The sequence below is a fragment of the Dermacentor silvarum genome, chromosome 11 (genome assembly GCF_013339745.2).
Source record: "Dermacentor silvarum isolate Dsil-2018 chromosome 11, BIME_Dsil_1.4, whole genome shotgun sequence".
NCBI classification, from domain to species: Eukaryota; Metazoa; Arthropoda; class Arachnida; order Ixodida; family Ixodidae; genus Dermacentor; species Dermacentor silvarum.
Genome location: NC_051164.1, coordinates 14,820,856 through 14,841,989, shown reverse-complemented (window position 1 = coordinate 14,841,989; position 21,134 = coordinate 14,820,856). Strand labels below are relative to the sequence as shown.

General features: G+C 44.9%; 1 protein-coding gene across 1 annotated transcript; it reads right to left on the bottom strand.

Moving 5' to 3' along the window:
* Positions 1-9,480: 9,480 nt before the first annotated feature.
* On the bottom strand, positions 9,481-20,515 carry LOC119433925 (60S ribosomal protein L32). Its single transcript, XM_037701211.2, has 4 exons — positions 20,401-20,515; positions 19,713-19,813; positions 17,362-17,514; positions 9,481-9,655 (listed from the first exon to the last, which is right to left on the bottom strand). Exons 2-4 carry the CDS (start codon positions 19,803-19,805, stop codon positions 9,497-9,499), a joined length of 405 nt encoding a protein of 134 aa, XP_037557139.1. The 5' UTR covers positions 19,806-19,813; positions 20,401-20,515; the 3' UTR covers positions 9,481-9,496.
* Positions 20,516-21,134: the final 619 nt, after the last annotated feature.

Below are 21,134 nucleotides of genomic sequence, written 5' to 3'. Positions count from 1 at the left end.
AAAGGGCATAGCAGATGATGCCTTCAACCTGCTCATCTGTTAAGACTGCGACACCATCGATGCCTTCATCCAAGAGTTCAAGCGCTTTGAGGCCGCCAAAAGTCGACGCATTGCCCATAATTTCGCTCGACTTCCGAACACGGCAGCAACGTGGTCCTGCAAAGACGTACCTGAGTCGTCGGCGCCGCTCACCGTGGAACACGTGAAGAAGAAGATCATCCGACGTGAACTTGACGCTGTGTCTCCTGCTTCTACGTGTGGCCGTACCTGTGACCATAGCTCCCAGATGGTGCCACTAGTCCAAGCTATCGTTCATCAGGAGCTCTCCAATGCTGGCCTGGACTCTGTGTGCGCCACAGCTCCTTCCCAGCCGATCGACCGCCGTCCGTCACTTTTACACGCCTAAGGTCAAAGGCCACCGTTCTGTACTCGCAACCCAGCCGAGTGGAGGACTGCTGATGACCGTCCCATTTGCTTTAACTGCCATCGTATTGGACATGTGGCCCACTATATTATGTACAGCCGGTGGTATTGGTATCAGGCTCCCTATGGAAACAACCGTCGCCCCAACATGGATCATGGCCGATTTCAGCCCTACCACGAGCATCCCCAAACCACCGCTGACGACGCTCCCTCCATGCCATATCGTCGTTCGCTATCCCCACGTGGTCACCAGTCCCGTTCGCCGTTGTCGCGTCGCCAATCATCTCGCTCGCCCCAATTTCGCCACCCTACGTCGCTGATTGAACAACTCCCTCGGGAAAACTAGACAATGCAGCTCCCAGAGGTGATGCTGCATCGACGACCCGCCTGCCAAATCCTCTGACCACACTGCAGAACTGCTTCGTCGCCGCCCTAAGAAGGTCCTAACAACCACCCACTGTACCGCTCATTCGTGTTGCCTATGACGGAACGTTTGCCGTGCTAAGGATGTGCTCCGCACGAGTAAGTGTTGCTGACCGATTCACAAGCGTACTACTTGCCGTGCTCGAGAAATGCTCTCATGACCTCATCCTCGGTATGGATTTTCTGTCTGCCCATTCTGCCCTTATTGACTGTGGAACCGGCTTGCTTCAGCTAGACCTTATACCGTGCTACCATGACGCTCCTACTACATGCCAACCACGCTTGTGCTCAGTGGATTACGTTCGTCTACCTCCTCAAGCCGTTATGTATGTGAACTTGCGGTCTTGTTCTCCCATTCCCGATGGCGATTACCTCTTGACCCCGATCGTTGACGTCTTATTCGCCAAAAACGTCACTCTTCCTCACACCCTCATTAGAGTTACGGATAATCGCACGTCTCTGCCCATATTGAACTTTAGCCTGTGCCCGCAACTCATCCCAGGTGACATGACTCTAGCCCACATTTCTTCTATCGATGAGTGTGCCGTTTCTGCATTCGTCATCGACACTTCTTTGTCCTCTGCCCCTTCCTCTTCCTCACACAATCTTGTCGATGGTGATATTGACAAGATGATAGCGTCTGACCTCCTTCCTGCACAGACAGCCGATATGCGGCACATATTAAAGTCCTACCACGACATCTTTGACTTTAATGACCGTCCTTTGGGACAGACATCTGTGGTCACTCATAAGATTAATACTGGGGACGCCAGCCCAATCAGACGACGTCCTTATCGCGTGTCCCATGCCGAGCGAGTGATACAGCGTGAAGTCGACAAGATGCTCACCAAGGATGTCATTGAACCTTCATGCAGTCCATGGGCATCACCGGTCGTCCTAGTCAAGAAGAAAGATGGCAGCTGGCGCTTCTGCGTCGACTACCGCCACTTAAACAAGGTAACGCGCAAGGACGTCTACCCTTTGCCGCAGATTGATGACGCTACTTCTCTTCTATTGACCCTGAGGTCATGCTACTGGCAGATCTCCGTCGATGATCAAGACCGTGAAAAGACCGCATTTGTAACGCCCGATGGACTTTACCAGTTTAACGTAATGCCCTTTGGACTGTGTAATGCCCCAGCCACATTTGAAAGGATGATGGACTCCCTCCTCCGTGGATATAAATGTCGATGTTGTCAGTCCCGCAGAATGTGCCTGGATCTTTTAGCTGAGCCAGGACGACCGTTGTCATTGCAGCCGCCTCGGTGGGCGCAGACACCTCTTCCGCCATCGTGGATAAAGCCAAGCGTCGGCCGCTGCGGAGCCCCGTTGTACCGTCTGGGTACCCCGCACCTCCACCAAAACGCCACGGGGATGGGAAAAGGGATAGGAAAATTATATTTACAAGATATATACAGAGAGAGACGGGTGCAGGCCAGATGGCAGAACAACAATACGAGCGCTACTCAGATCGTCGTCTTCGCCGTCTTTCTGGTGCATTCTTCCATGCTCGGCATAGCAAGTAACAATATGAGTCATTTTAAAAGGTGCCATTGCAGCACTGCATTCTGAAAAACTGTTTCTGTATACTCGTTTTTATTTTTTTTTTCTCAAGGATCTGCCACAAGGCATACAGGGAATAAAAGGAAATTAAATAAATGTTATAACCCTGCAACATGCAGGAAGTGCGGCAATGTCTCTGCAAACATTGTTTGTCATCCAAGGGGTGTAGTTCTTAGGTATGTCTGGCTTCAGTCCAGTGGCGCACCGACGGGGGGAGTTTCAGGGGTTGCAACCCCCCCCCTGAAGCCGACCTACCCCCCCCCCTTTTTTTAACCCCTTTTCTTTCCTTGCGCAATTGAGTACTGCAACTAACATGTAAGATGCGCAATCATATGCACACTCGCAAAAAGCACATTTTTTTTAATTTTCCCGTGAAGAAATTGAAATTAGCACTGTTTAGATAGTATTGGCAAACTGTCAACCCCCCCCCCCCCCCCTGGCAGAGATCCTGGGTGCGCTACTGCTTCAGTCCATGCAACCTTTCTTAAAATCCCCCAAGTTGGATTGCCCGCATTCCAGGGCCCATCCAAAGCAGGTGTCTGCGCATACCTACTAACTGTGCACTGTACCATATTTCAAACCAATAAATCAGTTTCCTATAAAAATCCCTGTGGTGCTGCAATTGTTCAGTTACTATGGGACCGATCGGCGATATCTAATTTTCTGGCGTTGCTTTACACACTTTATATATTTGCTGCAGTGCAAAAAGAAGCAGACGAGAAAGACAGGACGAGCACTTTCTCGTCTGTGTCTGCATTTTTTTTTTTTTTGCACTGCGACAAATATGCTTATTTGCCAGACCAACTGACCCAACTATCAATCACACTTTATATGTTTGCAATAAATCGAATCCCTAAACACAGCAAGGCACATGCGCATGTTTGTCTCCGTTTGTGCATGCCTCTGTACACATGCATAAACAGGGTGAATCAGTGAAAATAACCTAGTCAGAATTGACTACTACAACTTTGTATCATTCACACAAACTAGACTAGCTAGAAATGAACAAAACAAGCGCTTCGACAGTAGTGGAATCCGCACAGACACTTATGTTTGTTTTTTTTATTTCGTGCACAACCCGAGACTGGAACCTTTTGCCAGAGGAAATCGTAAACTGCCCATCTATTGAATTATTTTCAAAAAAGTTATCCGAGTGTATCGTCTAACCTAGCGGCAGCAGCCTACTGCACATTATTCTGTATTTATGATGCCTACATATTTATAATTGTGAATATCTTCCCGAGATTATTATTGCGCACTAGATGCACTTATTCGTCGAATTGATTTCCCAATCTTGCCACAGCCTGAAACTGAGGCTAGCAGCATGCATACATAAATAAAATAAAGGAATATATTGTTGCCTGTATAACACACAGATTAAAACGATCAATTTGCAGTCACAAAGCCATTTGAAGCTAGGATGAAGTTTCGGCAAATCGTCCACCCATTACTCCAACACTGGTTGAACTGCCATAGCTGCAGCTCCTGGATAGACATTGCGGCCAGAGTTCCATCTTGTAATTTTTGTAGACAACTGTATGGTGGTTTCCTGCTGGCTGCCAGGCACAGCCTTTCGGGCCATTGAGGCTCTGGCTGGCCTGCAATTTGTACTGTTGCACTGACTGGAAATAAGCGCGTGTACATCACAGATGGAGAGACAGCACACCCTCTGCGTCAAGTTGTGGAGATAGAATCTCTTCGGATATGGATATCGGTCACTTGCAACAGAGCGGAGTTACGAAGTACTTGGATGTGAACGTAGCAGACACCTGTAGCTCCCATATGCACTAGCGGCCAAGCTCTCTTTTGCAATTTTAGTAGGATATGCGATGCAATGAACTCGAGTCGAGCAAATAAACTACAACAGAGTGACAAAGCTGGATTAAGCGCTAATCTCGCCCATAATGTCCAGCAGCCTAATATCAACAGCCCGGAAATAGCTTACCCTCTACAGAAAGGAGCATTTTTTTTTTTCAAGATACAACTAAACACATCTCCTGGTGCAGTAAGCTAGACATCTTTAACCAAGTCAGCTTGACAACACACAGTGAATGCCAATGAAGCATTTTTCCTTATCGTTAGCCTCATTGCACAATCTTTGCCACTAAAGTTCCGCAAGTGTCTAGGACTTCAACTTATTAATGCCAGTGATATTTGTACTTCCAGCAACATGCACTAAAGTCGCCATGACAATAAATGGAGTAAATACAATAATTTTGACAATCCCAATAAAAAAGATCAGGAGTATAGTGCCAAGAATTAACCCTAAAAACCTTACAAGGTGTACTTTGTGTAGAATATTTGCTCCAGAAATTTGGACCTCTGAGAAGCCATAACTGTCAACGATGGGAACAAGAGAATGTATTCAACAACCGGATGAGTTGCGCAAACCCACCCCTACCCCTCAAATCACCTGAACTTCGAATGCCGTTAAATTGTCACCATCTTCTTTGTGCTTCAAGTTTATTAGTTATGGAATACGAACGAGCCCACTCTCAAGTCTTGCCATTAAAGGGGCCCTGAAACACTTTTTGAACATAGTAAGAAAATGCTACCGATCTGTAGAAGAGGCTCCTGTGAACATGTAAGCCAAATATTATTGCACTGCAGGCAGTAGGGAATTTAAAATTTCATGCCAGAAACAGTGAAAAATCGCTTGGTCTCACTTCTGCAACGTCGTCATGCAGCAGCATCACATACTATAATTGCTAATTACGAAAACATACAAGGGTGGCTCAAATGAAAACGGAGCAGTGCTCAGAAAATTGTATGAATCATGTTTATTCAAACATGATCCTTGTGGAAACAACAAAAAGGACACCATCAGCACTTCTTCATCATGGTACTCAACTTCACACAAGATCCAAATATACAATTCGATGTCCACAACTCCGGGTGTTCCATTTCCATTTGATCCACCATCACATTCATTATTTTACCTTCACATTTGCCTGCAATCTCAAAAAGACAGCACAATCATTTTACCTTTGCACTGCCAGTCTAAACATTGACAGTTGCACGAAGCTGCATCTGACATGCGTGGCCTTAGAGATAGCAGTGGCGCCCTGCATGGTGTAGTCTACCGGGGCCGCCATAGAGTTCCCTACAATTACTAGAGGGAACTCGGGCACCATGGGAATGGATATGTCTGATCTTCGTGCTTGGGGCTTCAGACGTTCTTGTGGCTTCGTTTATTACGCTTTATCTGGGCCTAAATTGGCCTGCACTTCTAAGCAACTTATACTTTCTTTAATGCAGCGGATAATACGACTCTGCAAGCACACTGCCAACTGCACTAGCTCCACTTGTCCATGCGCTCGTGGCACAATGGTTTCAATATCGGGCTCCTGTGCGAGAGGTCCTGTGTTCGTATCCTGCCCTCGCCCAATTTCAATAATGTTTATTTAATTATAATGCAGCACTTTCTCAAAAATGATCACTGTGCAGAGTGACGAAGACATTTAAAGCCATAACGACAAAGTTTAGGCAAATCCATGTTCTACCCATAATTCTCATGCTGCCTGAATCGGCCTGCTTGCAGCTTGCGTAGACACTTGAACCCTCTAAAATTGTATAAAACCCTATGGCAGCCACTAAGAACCCAGTCACCGTCGAGATGCTCAACTTTTGGGCAGGACTTTGCTGCCTTGACTTCTTCCCTGTGCAGCTTGCAACGCACTAGCACAGATGAAAACGGAGAAAAAGCCGAGCACCACTGCAGCGACTCCACTTATACTTGAAGTATTTGAAAAAAAAAATTTTTTTTAGCACGACATCCTTTAATAGTGAGGCCATTGTACGATTAGTTAGGATTTCGGGCCCCTTTAAGTGCATTTGTGTGGCACTGCATATTTGGCACTATGTAAAGTCAATTTTTGTGCCCTTGTGTCAGTTGTATTACTTTAACCTGCAAAAAAAAAAAAGGGATCTAAACCAGTGCAGTTGGTCTACTACATACAGCCAAACATATCACAGATCAAACAAATTACGAGATGTAAATCTAAAATTCAGCTGGTCACTTTATTTTAGAGCATGGTACTGATGTAACAAAACCGAAAATGCAGAATCCAACAGAGTATGTTTAGCAATGCTTGCAAGTGGCTCGGAACATTATGCAAGCAACAAAACGCTGGAGCATACTCAGAAGTAACCTTAAATGGGCTTCATTGTACATTAAAGCAATTACAACAATAAAGGCTCGACGCTAACCTCGACAGTATTTTATTGCACCAAGTATTACCACATATTCGTGCCATCAAGCCATTCAGACTTATCAATCTAAAAAAAAAATAGAGGCAGTTATTTCAAATATGAATACCAGGTACCAAATATTTAATAATTCAACACAGATGCATGTTTACGGCAGGAATATTTATTTCCCTACAACTAAGTACCACACCTGTTCAGACTATTGCAAAAAGGACACCTGACTATAATATACAAATGACCACTATTTACAAAAGACTTGTCATTAAAATAACTGCAAACATTGCCTCTTCATAGCCTGGTTGCAAACAAGCTTTCCAAGAATGGATGGAGCTTTCCATAACGCTAATAAATGGTTGCCAAAAAAAAAAAACATAACTGCTGGAAGACATATGGACTGTAAACGAATGTAACAAGACCTATTGCTGAGAAAACATCATCGACTGTAGCTTAGAAGACAGAAATGCTACCAGACAAAGGTGCCAAAAATACTAAATGATAGCCTACAAGCAAATCTTGCATTATTCATTTCTTCCAACAGATCTGCCGTTTCAGTCCCAATACCTTGCAGTAATTTATTTAGCAGATGGAGAGCCGTATAACAAGGCTAATAGTCGGATGCAAAGTATTTCGTTAGTTCCTGTATTGAAAAATTCTGAATATTTACTTGACAAATACAAACTGTTACTGTGAATTATTCAGATTCGTATTTGAAACTTTGACCACCCCTACCAAAAAGCTGAAAAGACACCATCTGCTCCCACCTTCGAGTTTTTCTCAGGACTTTGTACCCTTTGCCACTCCAGTATCAGCGACAATTGAGCAACTGCACATATAACTACTGCAACAGCCAACTCCTCAGGTAAAACCCCTTCACTGGGGCCGTTTAGCTACTGTAAATAAATTTATTAAAAAGAGAAGCAAACAGCTAATCTCTTTCAAAAGGTTTGCTTGCGTAATGCCAATACACAGCCACAGCTGTGCACCTGTTGACATATCAAACTTTCGCTTGTATCTAGGCGAGTGAGACTAATTCAGAAGCTCGAATGGCAAACTCAATTTGTGTTGCACTACATCATCGCAACAGCAAGTACTATTCCAAGCCATCACTTTCCGATGCCTTAACGTGAAGTTAGTCACTGGGAGTTCACAGGGACCACAACCTCACTGATGAAGTCATGTCTTCACAAATGTTCTTGAAACTGCATAACTTGCATTGTGCTTGCTCAAAAATTTCAGTATTGAAGCAAGCTGAACGTCTCTCACTCTAATGGTTATTTTGTTACAGTGTTTATGTAAAGTTTTTGTAATGCAACTATCAATGCAAATGTTTAGTTACAGTGGTGGGAATGCCCTTAAGTGTTTTGGAGCAGGTGTAACGTCCCCACAAAAGTGCACACAGAAACTAAAAATTTAGTTCAATTTAGTTTACACAATGAATTCCTCATAAGAACTAGGAACAGTGATTCACTGCAGCACACGTCATCAGAAGTGGAAAGCGTATCCAATGAAAACTACATGCTGCCGGCTTTAGAGCAGTTCAGCCATAAAATATTCTTTCAAAACTTCTCATTTCACAGTAGTGGGATCATTACAAGAAAAAATCAAGGTCACAGTTCCACTCATGAAATTTTGCACCAAAATGCCTGCGCTGGCCATGACACCACAGATTTCAAAGTATACTTCCTCGTATTTGGGCCATTGCGGCCTGGTAAAAGTTCTTGGAATTTGCCAAGTACAGCCTTCTGCTCTTCTAGCATGAAATGCAGTCCACCTTAACAAATAAACATAACTAGGCCCAATCAGTTGCCGTCACAATCGATAATCAGCGGTACGAGCACATTATTGTGCCACTAATATGTGCTCACAGGGCAAGGCCACTTGCTTCTTGACAGAGAATGAACAGAGGTCCAGTACCAAATCATGTGTGCTTTAAAGCCTAATGCTAAAACTCAACTACCTCAAGTTCTCCAGAAAGAAAATGTAATATGAAGAAACTATTAACTTGGCAACTTGCAAGCAATAGAAGTACAGTGGACACTGATTATCTTAGTCTACAGATCACGTATCTGCACTCCTAAAACTACCATATAGACTCGTGTAAGGGCCGCACCTCCCAACTTGGTAGCCCAAAACTTTTTTTCAATTTCCAACAAAGATGCAATCGCATTTGGTGCCCCGATGCCACGCACCGGCTAATTTTTGCACTCCGCTACTAGATGGCAAGAGCTGCGCAATCACCTCCGATGCAATGGTACATCCAAGGTGTGCACAATTTTGACCAAAAAAGGTTGTGGGACAAAATTGTGGGGGAAAAAAAAAAGTGCAGCCCTTACACCAATCTATGCAGTATGGCGTTGATCAAGCAGCACGGCCACCCAACTTTTTGCAGCATCATGGTTGGGGCCTAAATGTAGAAATTGTCTCACCGATTGTAAAACAATGAACGAATGTGATCAATAAATACAGCAGTGAAACGCTTTCCATTATATTGCGCGGTATATCTCTCCCAACTTTCGCACCAACGAAACTGTTATGGCACAGCAATGTCGTAAATAAGGTAAAAAAAAAATAATCTTTTAGAGCAGTACGGTCCAACAAATTTCAGTCGGCGCAGTATCCCCACCACTGCAGTTTGAAGCAATAGAACTGTGCCCTTTAACAATTCTGCTGGGTTTCTGAAAGTGTCTGTGTGCATTTGAATTACAATGCTAACAATAAAATACATATCACCTCTATTATAGTGAATGTGGTAGGAATGCAAACAGCCAACATTAACAGTATGCTCATCAGCAAATAAGCAGTCATTGCTCATCAGCAAATAAGCAGTCATTGCCCCTCGAAAAACGGAGAAGCACATTGGAATGAAATGGGTGAATGTTTATTCGTTCTCTTCGGAGCGGAGCCTTGCGTTGGCATTTGTCACCCTGATGGAAAGCTGCTGAGCACGTTCAACGAGTGTCTTGCGCTTCTTGGAGGACACGCCATGCGCAATCTCAGCACAGTACCGCCTGTTCATCATCATCAGCATCTCCAGTTCCTAGAGAACAAACAAAAGAAAAAGTGGTTCACAATCCATTTTCAGCCAACATGTTGCTATGTGCAAACCTGTGACATCGCAAAGAAATGTACAGGAAGTTTGGACTTTCTGCCACCACCAGAATTTCACATTGCTGCGAGTGTTATTTGTCTACTGTTGAGGGCCTTGCAACAAACTGCTATTGCATTTTGTTTCCATGCTCAACACAAAAAATTCAGTGGTGCTGGGTACCAGCACCCATATACAGGACACCCCTTGAAACTAACGACTGCCACAGTATTTTGCATCCTTTGTGGCAGCCACAGAAGCCAAACTGGGAAGTTTTATATATAATTGCAACTTTTGTTAACAAGTGCTGGGAGTTTCAGAGTTTAGCCCGACTGACTATCAGTGCTCACAAACACAACCAATCTGAACATCAAAATTGCTAAAATACATTGTAGGCTTACCTCATTTAACATTTTGGCTTTCACTGAGCACACATACACTCTTAACCATAATTTACCTTTACACACAGCAGCAAACTTGGTCGAGCGAGATTGACAAGCAACACAGTGTTCTTATTCTTAGATCAGAGCGACTTTGCTGTAGCTGGTATTGTCAGAATTGTACTTAGTCTCGAAGCAAGTACCCACTCGTCTGGTATATGGCTTCTTGTGCTGCCACAAGATGGTGGCACAAGTACCACCACTATTACTATTTAGTGGAGCAAATGTCCCACGTAAGGCGTTGTCAAATTGGGCCACTTGCGGCACCAATGATTCTTGCCCGGTGGAGATAATGTCTCGAGCAACCATTAGCACCAGTGGCACAGGAGAGGCGACACACTGGTGACTCTTGGCTCGGCTTACATGAAACAGCGTCTTCAAAAAACATGGCGCCAATGCCACCGAGTTTCCTCATAAATTTACTAGAGGAAACTGGTGCTGCAATCAATTGCCGACCGTGAGATCGATGGGCTCAGATTTGCCTGATCATGCTCTTGGATGTTGACGTTCTTGTGGCTCTGTGTTTATCATGCTTTATCTTTTCACATTTCACTTTGGCTAAATTGGTTGCACATAAGTTAAAATGCTGCAATAGTAATACCATAAAAACCCGCATATACCGTAAAGTTCCGAGCAAGCGCCCCCCCCCCCCCCCCCCCTCAAGCAAGTCGAAATTACCGGCAATGTTAGGGGGAGCGCTATCCCGGAACAGCACCAAAATTCAAGATGGCAACGACCAAATTTTCCCGCCAAAAAAAAAAAAAAAAAAGAAGTGCAGTGGGAGCGGCATTCAAATTTTATTGAACTTTAACTTTATTAGGCCAAAGATTTATTAGTGATGTTTATCACTCTCAAAACCACCGAAAGAACTACAGAAAGAGCGCATCGACGCTGCACCGACGCGTCGCCGCGACCGGCGACACAAACATTGGTTATGCAGCTTCTATTCAAGGCAAAATTATGTCCGCTAGAGTAAAGTGACGCGTAATGTTCACTTTATTAAAAACCATGTCCACGGTGAAACGTTTAGCACTAATGAGAGTTCCGATACAAGTCGAGTACATGGCTACCGGCGGCGGACAGCGAACCGCGGCCATGCTCGCATCGCAGCTGGTGGCGCCGCAAATATCAGCATGTTTTCTTCATCGTGTGAATATATTGCGAGGAGAGGGTAAAGCGGCAACGACGGTAACAGTACTGCATGGGAGCGTCGGCGGTTCGTTCTGAAGCACCGACGCTACAGATTCAAAGTGAACTGGAAAAGGCCTAGCGACGATATCGATGGCGAGTGATTAGCAGCAGTGAAACTGCCGGCGACCAGAGCGTAGCCCGACCACTCCTCTATCGCCGAGTGGTCAGGTCGCTGTGCCGCAGGGAAATCCTCTGTGCTGTGTGAGAGGCAGCAGATGTCGCCGTCGGCCCGTGACCACCAGCCGCAGTCGCCCCGATGCGCACGTGTGCCCACTGGAGCGCCGCCCGGGTGCGACCATGATTCGATGAAATGGCTCATTGGGGCACCCCGATGCGATTTTGCCGAATTGGCCATTATTTTTCGTGGACTGGATGTGGCAGGAGTGTTGGTGCAAAGCGGGAAGGGGGGGGGGCTCTTGCACAGAATTTTACGGTAGAAGTTTTTCCCCAGATCTTACAAGAAATTTTCGTCCAGTACTGTATGTGGATCCCAATAATTTTCAGCCCAAGTTCACTGTTTCGATGTTGCTCAGTGGTATTATTAGGTTATTGTGCTATTGTAGCCACGGTGACTTAATGACTGCTACATTTCCCATTACACCAGGACCACAGAAGCAGTATTCGGCTACTTTTAAGGGGGGACGCGGGCATCAGATCGCGAGCAAAATCTGTTGTTGGAAACCACGCATTCCGGTATGAGCAACGCCTAATCTACGCTGTATCAAAATGGTTTGGCTGAAAACGCACTAAAAGTGGCCGAAAAAAAATTTCTTTGTCAGTGCGCATGGCAAGAAAACAGCTGTAAATCGCGCAAAATCAGTTTATGGAGCCATATCTCGTATTTCCCGCCACCGTGTGCCGCCATCTTGGTATCGTTCGAAAGCTCAAAGTTTCGCCGTTCCACTTTTCAATTCGTCGGTCGTCACCATCTTGTAACAAACGTACAAACACAAAAGAAGCGCGGGTCTACTGAAGGTAGTAACACAGGCCCTCCGATTGGCTGCCATGCTGAAAGGCATCTCTCCATTGGTTGCTGCTGTGGCAGCAGGCAAGATGGCAACCACGGTTGTCTGGTTCGCAAACCACGCCAGCGTCTTCACTTGACACACACAATTCGGATTTCTGAGAGCGCCCAGGTTAGTTATGGATCGTCGCTTGTTGGAGAAGAAAGTTTGGACAAAGCACACCTTTGTAATAAGGAAGCGCAAGCCTCCTACGGCGATTAGCGGGAGAAGCGGAGGAGCACCCGACTGAACGTGTCGTGCTATCTGACTCAAGCGGCGAAACAGACAATCGCCATGTACCATCGATACCAATCATGCAGTCGACCGAAGAAGTGCCAACGGAGGCTCGGTGCTTCTTCGGTCGACTGCATTATTGGTATCGATGGCACAGGGCGATTGTTTCGCTGCTTGAGTCAAAGATAGCGTGATTTGCGAAATTTGCCTTGGGGTGCGGCCGCGCGAATCAGCAGAGATCGTATCGACGCGGGTTGAAGGTCACCATCGCCGGCAAAGACGGTGTGCTCAGTTTCTGATGCATCGTGCGACACGAATACGCCGCCTCTGAGTGAGCCCCAACCGTTGACGAGCTGGTGTGATAACCGAAGATTCACCGGATAAATAGTCACCCGAACGTCGCACCACTCGGACATGCCTCAAGCCACATTTCGCATCAGCGGTGACGCCAGAAGAGCGAGCATGCAGCGTTGGCGACTACCTTCGCGCGGTGTCCGCAACAGAACGGAAGTTCAGTGTGATGGACTAGCCAGGCTATGAAATTTTCTAAGCCCACCAAACGAAGAGGCAAAGGTGCAAGAAGATGTATTCCCTGAAGTGTGCTTGAGGGTATGACAGTCTTCAATATTTTGTTCAGGGCTTAGTTTTTTTATACATGCTAATTTGTGAATGATAAGTTCTGGTACAATTAGTGAAGATGAACATTATGTTGTGGAAAGAAAAATAGAGGTTAAAAAATTTTTGGAACGGTTGTACCCTGTAGTGCTCTTTTCAGCAAAGATTAAAACTAAAGGCAGCTCCCTGGCATGTTTCGTTACTGTGCCAGGTTTTCCACAAGCAGAACACATGTAACATTTTGTAACTTGGAAAACTAGTCAAGGTATCGTAATGAAACTGCATATTTCTTTAAGACACTCTTGGGTGTGGCTGCCAAATTTTGTTGCTCTAGGTGAAAGAACAAAAAGTTAGCTCTGATCCCTACCTCCCCCCTTAAAAGAAAAGTGATCGTAGCTGCCAAAACTATCAGCAACTGTGCTGAAGAGCAGCAGATGTGTGAACAAGCACAGCATTTGTGGTTGGAGGAAGCAAAAGGGTGCCCTCTTTGTGTCCAGCGGCCTGAGAAGTTTATGGGGGCCGGAGAATGGAGTGTTTTGTGAAGTTGAACTGGGCCTGACACACATCGTGCTAGAACAAACTGCACACGTCACTAGCAACATCGAGCTGCTGCAAGCAAAGGCAAGAGAGATTGCTAAAGAAAAACGCCTTCCGTGGACGGACTTCAAGGCGAGTAGGCACGACGCTCACTTTCTCTATGTTGGTACAAGGCGATATTGCAGAAGCTGCCAGAAAGATACTGAGAGCTGCTTGTGACGTTCAACACCACGCAATTTCGCTGCAAAAGTCGGTCAGCTTTTAGCTGGGCCAGATTGGCTATGCTGTTTAAAGGCCAGTATATCTGGACATGCCCTTGGCACTAACGGCACAGCAGAACGGCTCCAGGCATGTTTTGGTGAGGTCAAGTGGAAACAAGAAGATGCAGGTCACCGTAATGTCCTGCACAGTAGACGGTTGCAAGCTACCACTCTACATGGCGTTCAAATGGAAGACTGCCGAAAGGGGTCAATTAAAATATGCCGTTGTCCTCTGTCAAGAAAAAGGGTGAACAGATAAAGCACTGGTGCTTGATTGGATAGGGTCTGTGTGGCTTTGGCAGCCCAGAGCACTGCTGGGGCTCCCATAACTACTTGTCCTGGACGATTCTCGCTGTCACCAAACTTGTCAACCTGGGAGGGATGACATCCCAGTTGCAACCATGTGGGCATAAATAAACCATAAAAAGACCAAATCAAGCACTGCTGTATCAAGCACTGCTTCAGGCTCGGGAGAGCCTGAAGAGACTCCTGCCAAACTGAAACGGGCCTCTCTAGCGATGCTCTGCTCGTGGATCGCCGACGCTTGGGCCTGCATTCCAGGAGGTTGTCCACGTTTTCAAAGAAATGTTAGATTTCACACGCAGATGATGGCACGGAAGACAAATTTCTATGGGAGGATATCTCCTACAAAGGACTCTCGGAGGAAACTGCATGGACAACGATGACTAAATAGTGAAGTGCAATGGAAATTTATGCTTTCAGTGACCGTTTCAGACTACAGTCGCCGACCGATAAGTCGGACACTGATAAACCAGACAGCTTCGCAGCACCGCCAACCAATATTTCGGACAGCCGCCTGCTCTACATTCAATTATCCAAACATGGAACGTTTGAGTGAGGGGGGGGGGGGGGGGGTACCCGGGAGGTTCCAAATGCATAAGTCAGCATAAAGTTTTATCCTCCTCAGTGACTGTAGTATCATATGCGGATTCTACCGCCGTGTTCTCCTCTGGCAACCTCAATGAGACATGAAGTATGGCCTCAGAGATTACATGTAAAACGGTAATCCCTGAGGCTTTGTCTCAGTCGCAGCACGCCTCAGATTAAATTACAAATGCTGATCCTTGGAGGCTTTACCTCAATTGTGAGGTTGCATCAACATCACATCCTATTCTGGCATCCCAGCACATGGCCCGCTCTCGCCATTCTGCTTGTTCAATTGGCATTCCAGACAGCACTCTGCTGGCTTCAAGGTCTTTCTCGTGAAGTTATCGAAAGGCCGCGTCAAATGGCACCAATGGTCCCCTTGCAGTCAGACTTCGAATGAGTCTTGAGTCGCAGTCCAAATGACCCCGATTCCGCAACTCAACGGCCGCCTACTACAACGAGCTCAAATGCGCACATCATTGATGACCTGCTAGGCTGTGATGTGCAGACTCCTGCCGCCGTTACATATGAAGACTTTGCAGACATCGATGTTGGCGGTGTTGTGTGCTGAGCAATAATTGGGCAAGTTCTCCCACCGTCAAACAGCGACTAACTCGAATGATGATGTGCCAGGCGGATCTGACTCGAGCCTTTGCTGTCCTTGCATCAGCATACAGCGACAACAGAAAACCGGCACAAATATTGACCCTTTTCGCGGAGCAGTTTGTTCCACAGAAATTAGATGGCGCTTTCGGTGGCGCGTCGTATGTTGCCTCTGCGACCGCGCACGAATACGAAACCATTGCCTCTTCTACCCTGATTCTTTGCATCAGCTATCGGAAATGCAACTGAGTGTTCGCTAATGCACTGTGCTCCAATCATGCTGGATTGAATCATGTGTATTGAAGACTTGTGCAGTAGTTGGCTGCAAAAATAGTGACTGGCATAGTAAGGAATGTAATGAATAGGTGTGGCCAAGTTCGCGGACCGCTGCTGCAACAGTCCGTACGTGTTTCCGGCACTTTCGAGACGTACGGCTTTCTTTGAGGATACAGAAATTTGCTCATCCGCCCGCGTTGTATCGAGGAAAGGCTTCAGCAGCCCCCCAGCATACGTCGGCAAAAATGAGTACCAAACAATGATAAAGGGGAGTAGCGCCGCTCCCTGTCATAGTAGGTTTCGCGCACAGTATCTACACACAGCTACCCCAACTGACACGGAGACTTTACGCCCATTCTTTCGCCAACGTGTCAAGAAGGCGCACACTTGAATATATGCGCACTATATACGCACAATTAATGACTGTACTACTCCGATAGCGCACGAATGGTCGAAGTTGAATGTCTCGCGACGGTCCACAAGAGTGAGCGAGTTACTAGAGATAATACGTCTGCTACAAGGTATTACAATGTACAGAACAGCTACATTTCAAGCCTTGTGCGCAACAAGAACAAATCTAACGAAACTGGACACACCCACGAGCGATTAGGCAGAAAATTATCAGATAGTGACCACACCGCGGAACCTTACAGAGTCAGAAATATTTGCCAAATAAAGAAACAAAGAGCAAAACACACTAATCCTGTTTTAATTCATGAGCGGTAAGTTTGGATAGCTTGGAATACGTATTTAGCCCCGCTTATAGAACAAGCACCATATATATGCTTCCCGCGCCATTATGACAGCTTAATCAGCTCCGAAACCGCTTTTGCATGTTCTATAAAGCTGTGGCCAAAGCTTCGTGTCGTCCACCCAGTCACCGTCTACAATATCTCCCGAAACAGAGGTTTGCTAAGCCGCACCGGCGTCATACACATCCATTGCAAACACGGAGGTAGTTGAGGCAAGCAATGGACGCATCACCATGTGGTCAAACATGACAGCGCCCACGGGATCACCACGAAAAGGATCAATAGACTTGAATGACTAATGAATAACGACTAATAGACTTGAATAGCAATGAATCAACCACTTCTTCCTTGCACAGGGGCATTAAAATGCAAATAAAATTATCTTTCCTTGGGCACATTAGTTTTTTCGGACATTCGATAGTTCGGATGTATTTACATTCCACATGAAGTCAGAATTATAGGTCGTCGACTGTATTATGAGTGTCTGAGATACAAGAGCATTTATGGTACTGTCATAGCAATCTAGCCAAAGCTGCAGGGCATTTTTTCCCCTTTGTTCACAGGATTTAAATGACATCTAAGCGGACAGTAGATATGGCACGAATTCCACAACATGGCCTAAAGAGATTTACGGCCCCTTGCAGCCACTATCTAATCTGTCATGCCAAGACACACTGTTTCTAAACATTCAGAGGTATGCCATTACTGTAAAGCGATAACAGTGGCATTTTTAGCTTTTGTGTTATGAATGCAAGCGTTAGCAAGCTCACTCACTACGCTATCAGTAATTACTAATGAGGTTCGTACACGATTTGAAATATTGTTGCAGTTGGTCTCCGGAAGATTTCCAAAACTTACCCTCATGTTGTGAACGAGAACTTTGCGGAAGCCGTTGGGCAGGATGTGCTTGGTCTTCTTGTTGCTTCCATAACCGATGTTGGGCATCAAGTACTGGCCCTTGAAGCGCCGCCTCACCCGGTTGTCAATACCTTTCGGCTTCCTCCAGTTGGGCTGCACACAGAACAAGACAATGATGCATGCCGAAAAGACAGTGCAGCTACAAATTCCCACACGGGCCAACAACAAGAAAAATATGTGGTTGTAAAGGCTTCTTTCTGCATATCTCTAGCCGTCTCACAAAACTCTTGGCTCCGTTTGACACATGTACAAAACTTCCACAGGATAACTCAACATAGCCAAAGTAACCAAGATGCACTGCAGTGTCATTTAGAAGGAAGTATCTGTCAGCTGGAACAGGTTAACTTACACATGCTTACAAAAGCTACACAATTCCTAAACGCGGGTCTGTGTTAGTCTTCAATGTTTCAGATACAAGACTGGAGTGCTGCTCTGTGTAATGCCGTGTTTTGAAGTGTACTACACTAAGCGAGGCCTCCCTACATGACCAAATGTGACTCCACACAGCATCACAACTCTCACAGAGCACAAAAGTCTTGCTTGGGAATGCATTTTTTTTTACTTTATAGCCACTGAAAATGAACTTTAAGCAATGCAGTGAAGCCAACTTCCTTAAGAATTTTTTGGGCTTGCTGTTTAAATATGTTCTGAATGTATTTCCGGAATTTATTGTGCCAATTCCATCAAACATTTTAAAATATCAGTACTTGGAGATAATTTTTTTTTCCTAGAATTAAAAGGGTTGGCTACACCGTGTGCAAGTGCTTGTCTTATGCTGACATACCATTAAACCTTTGAAACCTTCCAGGTGTCACTAATGCACGAGCCCTACAGTTCAGTATGGCATGATTTATCTCAGTTTGAAAACCAAACTACATGGACTGATAAGCAAATCCATTAACTTTTTCGCTTTTTTTTTTGCCGTTGTTCCCTTTATATGAAGATATATTTGGAAGTAGACTCAATATTTCAAGGAAATATTTTTCATAATGCCTGTGTTCAATAAAAAAATATATTTTAGTAGTGTATTTATTGTATGTAGTGTATAGTAGTATTTTGCTGGGCCAGTTGGTGCATAATGACAGTGTGGGGTCTGTACCTTGCTGGAACAACACTCATGAAATTATTTTAACTTTACTACATCTGCACAAAGTAAAGAAAAACATTTCGAATTTTTTTTTTACTTGACCAGGATTGTGAGAGCTCAGTGGGTAGAGTAATGCAGGCATCACGCGGAGGTTGCGGGTTCAGCTTCCGTAAACAGCAAGTTGCCTTTTCTCCCTTTATTGAGAATATGAAGCTTGAAAATTTGATCCTCCATTATCTAAACTTTTCCTATGCTTTCAGTGGCTTCATTATCCAATAGCTACTACACATGACAAAAATTGCGTCCTGCGGTGCCTCTAGCTAACCAGAACATGTCGATGGTTCACCGAAAATGTTCCACAAAAGCATTTTGTTACAGTAACCACTGCACAGAACAAACCTACCACTTACAGAAAAGACATGTTGGCCGTATTGTGACCGGTGGATCTTTCAAGTGACACACACCAGCGCATATTTGGCCGTCTCTTTTCGAGCATATTAGCACCCGCTGGCCAAAAAACGCCAACAGGTGACTCTTAGCTCGACTTTGTCAAGCACTTTTGTAGTTCACTAAATACAAGGTAACTTTACCTAGTAAGCTCTGTAGAAAGACACGAGAACGGAGAAATCAGTTTTCTGTCATTATTGCACCGAATTTTATGAAGTTTGTTGCATTTTAAAGAAATATTGATATTTAACTGTTATTTAAGAAATCTGCACACCTTGCAACACCCAAACTGGACAAAACTGATGTTATATTATGATGCCGTATTATACACTGCTTTGAAATACACCAATACTTCGTAAGTAAAACATAACATTTATCTGCTTCGCGTGTTCCAACAGTTAACAGGACTGAAATATCCGTTTATGATGCGGGGGCGTTCGTTCGTAAACTTCGTGCGTAATTTTTTGTTACAAATTTTCTAATTGTAATAACTACCACGGCCCTAAACCGAAATCCTACTTCATGCAGACGGTAGAATTCCGTACTCTCAGTTAAATGCAACAAATTTCATTCAAAACGGTACAGGGGTTTAATAAGGGCACATCAGCGCTTGCATTCGGATACAAAATCGAAATTTAAACGAGTTAAAAGCCTCCTCTCAAAAGCTGTCTTGCACGATCGTATTCTCACCACTCGAGTCGAACATGCCACGCGAATCGGTATCCCAATTCACTGATTGGCGAGAGGAGAAACTCACCTTCAGCTTCACATATCGGTCACTCTGGTGGCGGATGAACTTCTTCACCCGCTTTTTGATGCGGGGAACGGTCTTCAATGGCTTGATAGCCATTGTTTAAACTGAAACACAAGCATGCAAAAGGACTTGGAAAAACAACATCCGGAATCGCCACACACGCTGTCACGCGAACACTAAGCACGATATTAAGCAGCAACCTGTTCAGAGAAAACCAACTGGGACAACCATACGGACTGGACAACATATCCAATATAAACTACGTATGCAGTTTTATAGGCAGTCAGTGTGATCGGTGAATCATTTTGTGAGATGCCACCGACGCATAATGGTGCCGTCTTTCTACGAGCTTCTTAGCACCCACTGGCCAAAGGGAGCCAACAGGCAACTCTAAGCTCGCAATATGACCAATAGTCATACACACCAGTAAATAAATCACGAATGTTAGAACCAATACGTGCCGAAACACGCCGCCGACAATAAATAACTGTTAGCACTCGTGGAGGCCATGATTACAGAGACACTGGAAACAGCTGCAATCTGACGATAATTTCATTATTCCACAGAATAAATGTTACGTCAGAAAGAATACTAATCTATACACACATAATTCTGCCACAACGCAACTTCAAATCAAGCAAAGCTAACGAAAGATTCAAAGGATTAAGAACAGCGAGGAAACAATCCTTACCCGCGGCGACCTGCGCTTGCCGGAAAGACCGGAAAAGAGACAGCAGGCGAAAGTGCAAGAGGAAATTACTTTACAAATAGATGAATGAAACTGGTATGTTCATGAGCGCCCTCTTTGAAATGACATGGCGCCTTGAGCCAATAAGCTGCTTTGGTATTTATTTTCACAATTTTCTACAACTTTCCTGTTTTCACAATTCAACAAATTATTTATGGCACATTTTGTTGTGCTAAAAAGTTGCTGTCGTTTTTTTCTGTGTGTTTTTTTTACCTTGATGATGATGTTAGAGTTACGGTGCTGTCGCAAATACGAGACTAAGTGCATTATTTTTCTACCGCTCTGTCATAGCCTAAATTTCAAATTATTATTTTTTCCTTCAGAACACTCGCAGATGCCATTTGTCAAGGTGTTGTTCAACTGTCACTCCAAGCGATGCCTCCCTCAGAACAACAAAAGTATTTAATCTCGAAGAGCCACTGTACTCGAAGGCTGTGCTATGGCAGCCATATTTCGAGGTGCGTGGCCTCCAAGACGTTCATTGCGTACGCCGACCATCGGACGCATAGAGTTTCTAAATAAATAACCTTATAGTAATATGAAACTCTATGATCGGACGTTATTGGAAAACACGGGAAGCAGAGAGGAAGGGTTCAGAAAACTCCATCAGTGATGGTGCACGCGGTTTTCAGAAAAACCCCAAAGTACCGAAAGCATCTTCCTCAAGTCTACCGGTA

What these genes read in the sequence shown, in the direction of transcription:
- LOC119433925 (XM_037701211.2), bottom strand. Translation starts at nt 19,805, where the DNA reads ATGGCTATCAAGCCATTGAAGACCGTTCCCCGCATCAAAAAGCGGGTG. An exon ending in ACCGATATGTGAAGCTGAAG is followed by an intron (nt 17,515 to 19,712) that starts GTGAGTTTCTCC and finishes TTCTGTGTGCAG; the next exon opens with CCCAACTGGAGGAAGCCGAA. An exon ending in TTCTCGTTCACAACATGAGG is followed by an intron (nt 9,656 to 17,361) that starts GTAAGTTTTGGA and finishes TTTGTTCTCTAG; the next exon opens with GAACTGGAGATGCTGATGAT.